General features: G+C 39.0%; 1 protein-coding gene across 2 annotated transcripts in view; it reads right to left on the bottom strand.

The window, feature by feature from the left end:
• Positions 1-558: 558 nt before the first annotated feature.
• KCTD5 (potassium channel tetramerization domain containing 5) overlaps positions 559-7,669 on the bottom strand; it is a 38,310-nt gene continuing 31,199 nt past the window's right edge. For both annotated transcript variants that reach the window (XM_064153919.1, XM_064153921.1), the window contains one exon: positions 559-6,735. In XM_064153919.1, coding sequence (XP_064009989.1) covers positions 6,706-6,735 — 30 coding nt within the window. In that variant the 3' untranslated portion in view covers positions 559-6,705. The remainder of the gene's footprint in view (positions 6,736-7,669) is intronic.

The raw sequence follows: 7,669 nt of genomic DNA, 5'->3' as shown, positions 1-7,669 counted from the left end.
TTATTTTCCCGATTTTAATGAAGCGCAAGATATTTTAGTCTACCTTGAAAACTTCTGAAGCAAATGCGTACAAAGTTCTTAGAGTTCTTCTAGTGTATGTGGGGCTTATTGCAAAGCGTCCAATTAGCAGAGTTCTCATACACAGAGAAGTCTGCTAGCTTTATTTTTAAAGTCTGCTCTTTATTAAAAAGCAAAGTACTGGATTCTAAAATACATCCATGACATTAGATGTAATAATTTGTGGGCTGTGTATGCAATATGACTAGTTAAAGCAGAGGGGACTACTTCCTACTACAATGACCAGCAACAGCCATAGTAAATTAAAAAGAAAACTACATTAATTTCCCAGGACATAAATACCTGAATAAACATGAATTATTAGTGAAAAATTCTTTGGGGCAGCAGCAAAGACGACATCTCCTTTGCAATGGAAAAGGTATTACTGCTTTGAATCACTGCACAGAAATGCAACTGGAGTGCTAAACCAGGAATGCCAGTGACATTACGTTGTTCATGTCAACATAACTGATGTAGAGAAGAATATTTAACACATCAAACTTTAAAAGGGAAAAAAACAGGTTTATTTCATGCAGTTTACAATAGGCTAGTGTTATGAAAAGGAGGTTTAAAAAATACCCACACACAATTATAGTTTTGTTTTTAAAATTACGGTTTACTGTAACCATCCTTGAATGATTTGGGAAGCCCTAGCAGAATTTTATCCAGGGAAATTCCATGGATCTCAGTTCTCTTCTGTCTGTGCTAAGAGTTTTGGTTAATGCAAAGGCATTAAAAGCAGATCAAACCTCAAACTTTGCTGCAGTAAGAACACTTCAGAGATAATGAACTGGCACAAAATAAAATGTTATTGCTAAACCACTATCCAAGGAACAGTATGTTGCAAGTATGGCCATTTAGATATTAACAGAAACAGCTGATGCACAACTAGTTTTGAGACCACTGATTTGGAAAGGGAATAAAGGAAATGAATATCTGTTCAACTGGGTTAGGTAGGTGGGCCTAGAGAGTCCATCCACAGGAAACAGATTTTTCACAGCCAGAGTCAGACGAGGGTCAGGACAGAAGCAGGTAGAAATAGCTTCCATTTGATATCCCTTCAGTTCGGTGGTCTCGTTCCAGTTTCAGGTAGACAGGTTGGCAACACTTCCCTTACAGTGCCTTGGCACTTACTTCCCACTAGCGAGTACACGTGAGCCAAGTTAAGTTTGGGTAAAGTTGTGCATGAGCTTTTGGAAAGTCTTAAGAGGAGCAAGATTCGTGTACATAAATACATTAACTCTTACATTTCAGGTGCCCAGGCCTCAAAACCTGAAGAGCTGTTTGGTCAGGTCAAAATTTTGTCTCAGCTTTCCACAGCAAGGAGAGCACTATCACAAAACTTCCTTCTTTTCCACCCACCACCAAAGTAGCAAAATAACTTTCTTAAAAGTTTCTCTCCATCATAGTAGTTATTAACACACACCATCCTAAAGAAAACCCTTCCACAGGCCCAGAAAGCTGTTTGCTGCAGTATCTAGTGAGATGTTTATGTCTTGGTAGGACAGCAGAGTTGCAATGAAATAACCAGAGACAGTTTCCTGCAGTATCATTTTCCTCACAGTTTCTCTATTGCCAGTGCTGTTCATAAAAGGTGATGGATTTCAGCAGAGGCAGTGATGAAGTGGTGGCAAGCCTACTGTCCTCTGTAGTGTGTTCCTTACCATACCAGACACTGAAAAGTCCAAGCCACACACACTCATTCGTACCTGCAACTGCTTCAGCTGCTTGTAAAAAATACTGTGGAGTCTGTGACAAGCTGCTTTTAAAACATTGTTATGTCTCCATAATGTCAGATGAGCCCTGGAAAGGATTTTAGCCCTTAGCATTTCTGCACTGAAAATGGAAGGAGCTCCTTCTGTCTGACACTCATTAGGTAAACCGAACGGTAAGATCTGTTTAGCCCTTTAAAGCTTCAGTTCAGTAAGAAGCGTTTAAAAACAGCTCCCAATTGCCATGAACCCAAAAGAAAAGTTATGTGACACTGAGTTCAGAAAGCCTTCCACTTTTATTTTTCAATATCTAAACTATTTTAAGACTCAGTAATTCTATACACAAACCCAGGTAAGATCCTGAGATTGTCCTTACAGCTGGAGAGAACTGTAGTCTAAACTATAACCAAGTAACGGGCAGCATTCTCAGACCACCTATTTCAAAACCGTTGGTAGAAAAGGCATTCTCCAATGACCACTGGAGGTTTTCATCCTGCTGTGCTAACAGGAACTGTTAAAGGCATAACAAAGCTTTTATCTTTTCAAGGGCCCCACCTTTTAGGGCTGATTGAAGAAGTTAATTTGAAAAACCTGAAAGATGCTTTTGATGCAGTGAGAATAAATTAGGAGAAGGACACTCTCTGGTTTTATCACATCTCTAGCGAACAAAATCCCAGGCTTCACCTCCAGACTCTTCTTTACTTGACTGATACCCTCAACAAACCCAGTACATGACTTTTCTCCCCGTATCTCCCAAGGAATTGATTCCAGTATACCTGAGTGATTGGACCATGCATACCATAGTCCAGTTTCTAGGTAATTTCATTTAATCATATACTATTGCATTTTTTATTCAAAAGTTCATTCTTGTAATACTAAACCCCAGTGTTCTGTAATTGGTGTGTCTCTTGGAAAGAGACTGACAGCTCTCAACAAACCTCAGCAGATGTTCACAGAATACAGTCTCCTGTTCTGAGAAGCAGTTTTCTGGAAACGTTATCATCTTACTTAGCAGACCTCTTCCCCTAAGCATGCCTGCAATCAAGTTTGCTTTTGTTTAATCTGCTAGAAGTTTTTATTTTTCTCCTAAAAACACCCATCCTCTCTCAGAGAAAAAGATTGATTTAATGTTGTTATTTTCAGGAAACAGTCTTGTTTCTAAACAATCCTAACCGTGCATTCACATTGCTAGAAATGGAGCTACACAGCCATTGTCTAAAGAAAGTCTGATGACAGAAGCTGGATGGATACATCAAGATCAGTTTCTCAAGAAATATCTTTTAATAATGCTACAAGGAAAGATGAAAGAAATTTCATCATTACAAGAAACCTAGCTGCATTTGAAGAGAAAATGGTACATTTGCCAAACTCCAGAGTATAGGATTCTGAGGACTCAAAGTTTAGTTAAGAACCAATGAAAGCTTTTAAATACAACCAGTTCTTTGACACATGATTGAATTACTGTGAGATAACAAACTGCAGTTAGCCACAATCCATGGAAGCCCCACAATAAGTTGGAGAAAATTTCAGGTAACCTTTTGTCTTTTACTGGAAAAAAAAAAAAAAGGTTATCTATTTCACATTTACTGTGGGAGCTGCTGAATCAGATATTACTTCTGGACAGTTACTATGGACCAGGTGACACTCATGTTTTAGAGGCCTTAGAATACCTTGTTCGTTGCAGATAAACTGATTGAATTGCTGAAGATGCCAAAAGCATTTAATATAAAAATACCTTCTGCAATACAGAGAATCAGCCTCAAAACTTACAGCCAACAACATGCTGTCTCCTAACTCAAAGCAAGAAACTTCTAAATTTCAACTCCTCAGTTTTTAAACTAGTTTTGCATTAAGTTTGTCATGCAAAGGTCTTTAAAGAATGTCAGGGAAAATCCATTGAAGTAGCCCTCTTTTTCCACGGATGACAGGCATCCGGAAGCTTCACTGGATATTATTATAGCAAAACAGTAACAGAAAGTTAAATTGCTCATGGAATTTGCATTTTCATGCAAGATCACCTTGATTAATTGTCATGTTTTGGTATTTCACCCTTCCTACTTTTATTTTCTTCTGCCAGGAATTCTTCATGCTCAGAATCTTAAATTCTAACTTGGAATACTGTTTTAATTTAAGAAGAGAGGACCTGTGTAAATCCAGAGTTCATGTCCAAGACTTCTGCAGCAGAGCTTTTCAGCTACAGCCACCTACTGAACCATTAGGCTTTACATAGTCACGGGCAGTGCTCTTGATCAAATACTCTCCAAATGACAGAAAAGAAACAAACAAAGGACTTTAAACTGCATCAGTACATTACCTCATCTACCTCTTCCTGCAGGATGGAAGGATTGTTTGCAAAACCTGGTGATACAGATTGGATTCTAAAGCAATTGCCTTGTTACTGTAGCTAACTTTATTTGATATTACAAAAGTAAAAAAAAAAAAAAAACAACCCACCCAAACTTATTTAGGGATCTAGACTTAATGCCTTGGAAAAGGCATAGGGTAGTACTTCCATCCAAGTGAAAGCCTCACATGTTCACAAAAATTAAAGCACTGATGGCGTTAGCAAGAATGGGAACACAGCTGGCTCAGGTGGACTCAAACAACAGCATCTTTAAAATAATTTACAGGGTACCTCCCTGTTAAAGTTACCTTTCCCCTTTGTGAGATACTGCAAATAAAGTGCAAAATCATTAACCACTCATTTCCTCAAACTTTGCTACAACAGGGGCACAATGTAAACTGGATTGCGGGTATCTCACCAAATAGTATCCTTTTACTTCGAACATTCTCCAGTGAAAGAAACATACTTAGAAAAGCCACTCTTACATACTCCAGATTGTTCAGTTTGCTCACTTTGTTACTCCTGCTTTGCTGCTGTCATTCTTGAACATTTCGCTTGACAAAATATTCTGTCCTTTTTGGTGTAGATACAAAAGAACAAAAACGCTTGTTCAGAATGACTGCTGTGAAACAGGTATTTTAGGCATTAAAATCTACAGAGGTCCATGCTGAATCACCTGGTAGGGCACATCCAGAAAACCAGCATGGCTGGTTGCAATTCTGCAAGCGAGGGAGCTCAGAGAATTTGGTGGAGTTGTAATGTTTGAGAACCCAGTGACTGCAGCAGAGGAAATGCTTTAACATGCAGTTAACACAGACAACTATTATGCTTATTTCCGATGCACAGGACAATCTCTTACTATTTAGGGGCAATTTGAATGCTAAATTTAAACTGGAAAATATGGGTGTCTAAAAAAGTATAAAAGTATAAACATTTCCCCCTACACAATTACATTTTTAATAAATTCAGTTAGGTTTTAACATCTTTAAAAAAGTCAAACATATCACGTTGCTGCGGAGGGGCCAGCAGCTTCCCGCGCAGACCACAACCAAGTTGCAAAATGCATTACAAACCTTTCAAACGTAAGATACGTGGAGAAAACAATTAGCCCATCACTTAGCCTGCTTAGTATAAATGGTTTTTACAAATTGCTTCTGCCAAACTTTTATCAATGTATAAGAAGTCCTTTAAAAACCAAAACAAACCAACCAACCAAAAACTCCCAAACCAGAAGTAAACCTTACCCAGAGTACATGGATAAATTCCAAAGTTACTGAGAATGAAAACTGACATCTTTAGAATTCAAAACAATCTTGTAGCTTTTTGAAACTCTCTTCCGCTGCTTTTGTAAGACAATGAAGCCCAGATTTATAATGTCAATTTCTTGAAGTGTTTTAAAGATGTGCTAAAGATTTTGCTCAAAACATAGTGTATTAAAAAGCTCCAGCCTTGTGTATTAGCCTTCATCAAGGACAAATAAAGCTGCACTGGAAGTTTTCAACCAGTGTTATTTAACAGCACAGTTGAAATGGTACAGACAGATTGATTACAGGTATTCTGAATGTCTGACGTAATGAAGTTTTTCAACTGGACGAGCTTGTGCTCACTCAAGGTTGATTTTAATCCCAGCCATAGAGACAGTAACCTAAGACACGCCAGCCATGTTTCTGTACAGCCTCCAGCTGTACCGCAATCCAGTGTTCGGTGCTCACGGGCTTTCTATAAAAGCAGGAACACACACACGTGAGTACAAACATCTCAGAAGAAGCAGAATGTTCACCTGGTCATTTCATGTCAATTTTGATTCCCCTTTCAAACACCTGGCTAAGCCTGGACCATTGCTTTTGCAGGAGACTGGTTTAACAGAAGGAATGTCAAGAATAACTTAGTTGCCATTTTCTCTGAGTTTAGTCTTCCCTCTGGGTATTAAAATACACTATAAATCCAGTCAATATATATACGTCTCCTCGAGAGAAACCCTTTGCCGGTTGTGTAACTTTTTACATGCTACTTTCAGTTGATCTCCTAGGCTGTCATTACACAATAGAGTACGTCACGGAGCCATAAGGAATGTGCAGTATAACACAGTCAGCTGGGGCTGCCACTGATTCTGAAACAATGTAGGCCCAAATATTTGCATCTGTGGGCTGTAATGAGTGTGTGTGTGTGTGTGTGTGTAGCACCAGTTACATTGTCCTTTAAATGTTTACAATGATTAGTAGGAAAATGTCTCCAAACTGATCAACATTGGGTCATCCAGCACCAGACATTAAGTGCTACATGTCTCAGAGGAAAAGAGGACCGCATGGTCATTTCTTTTCAAATGACCAGTGCCAGTCAGCCCACAAGAGAGCAGAACCATGCACTACAACCAAAACTTAACAAACACTCCCACACCATCTATTCCCAGTATGTAATCTTGCTATGCTTTCAGCCAGCTGACACCAGCTTATAGGCAAAAATGGTTGAACCCCGATCAACAGAAAATTGTCAAATCAGATTTTTTTCTTGTTTCCAGCCAAGTGTCTTCGGTGTGACAATTCACTGTGTCTTGGATATAAGAGAACAAATTGTCACCGTTCAATACTGTCTTCACATCCTGGAACCTCGTTCTTGCAAAATCTGAAAAAGACCAATAAAAATTCCATGAATGAAAATTCATTCAGTGTCATTCCTAAAACCTGAAGGTCGAAGAACAACATAATGACTGTTTCAAACAACTGATAAAGCATCAAGGTTTAAAGGATACTCCTGAAGTCTGTGCTTTAAGGCTGAAAAAGGACAGGTTGATACATACATTGTGTATTGTACAACAGAATGGAAATGGATGTGAATCGCTGCTAGGGATGATGGTTAACACGGCCAAAGCTTAAGGCTTGGTGGGATGCACAGATCCAGCCCCATGCTAGTTCTGAAGAAGCTCGTGTCCTGTGTGGCAAATGAACCACTGCCCAGCAGCACATTCCATCCCAGAGGGCTCACACAAACACTTCCATCTTTGTGTTTGTAGGCTAAAGTTTGGTGACCACCTAGGACAGGAGTTTCATGTACAGTTTTAAATAAAATTCTAAATATTTGCTTTCATTTTACTATTTAAGTGTTGCAAATTTAACCCACTGCTCAGGCTCTATAAGGTGACAACTCTAAAAGGTCTTCCACAGTGACTGTTCAAGGAGGGTCTCCCCCACTTTGCACAACCCCACGGGATTTTTTTAAGGACTGGAATTGGTAAAGAACTCATCATCACTCATGTGCCTCAAGGACAATGCAGTATTAGCTCAAAAAAATAATCTCCAAATCCACTTTATCACCTGCACACTGCACTTGCTGCAGTAGCAGTGTCTCACTTTGTGCATACGCAGTTCTGTTTAGTCTCAAATTCAGTACTATCAATTTGAAGACGTGGAGGCAGATGTCGTTGCAGCTACTTGGACAAATTGCCAAAGTACAGAAAGATGTTTCCATAGCATGCTTTAGATGCAAACACTGCTTATTTTATGAAGATAATTTACTATGTGTATGTCTTGGGTTCAAATGCAAGTTCCCAGAGACTCTA

The sequence above is a fragment of the Pogoniulus pusillus genome, chromosome 13, assembly GCF_015220805.1.
Source record: "Pogoniulus pusillus isolate bPogPus1 chromosome 13, bPogPus1.pri, whole genome shotgun sequence".
NCBI classification, from domain to species: domain Eukaryota; kingdom Metazoa; phylum Chordata; class Aves; order Piciformes; family Lybiidae; genus Pogoniulus; species Pogoniulus pusillus.
Note: the sequence above shows the minus strand (reverse complement) of the source record. Positions and strands in the feature narration are given on the sequence as shown.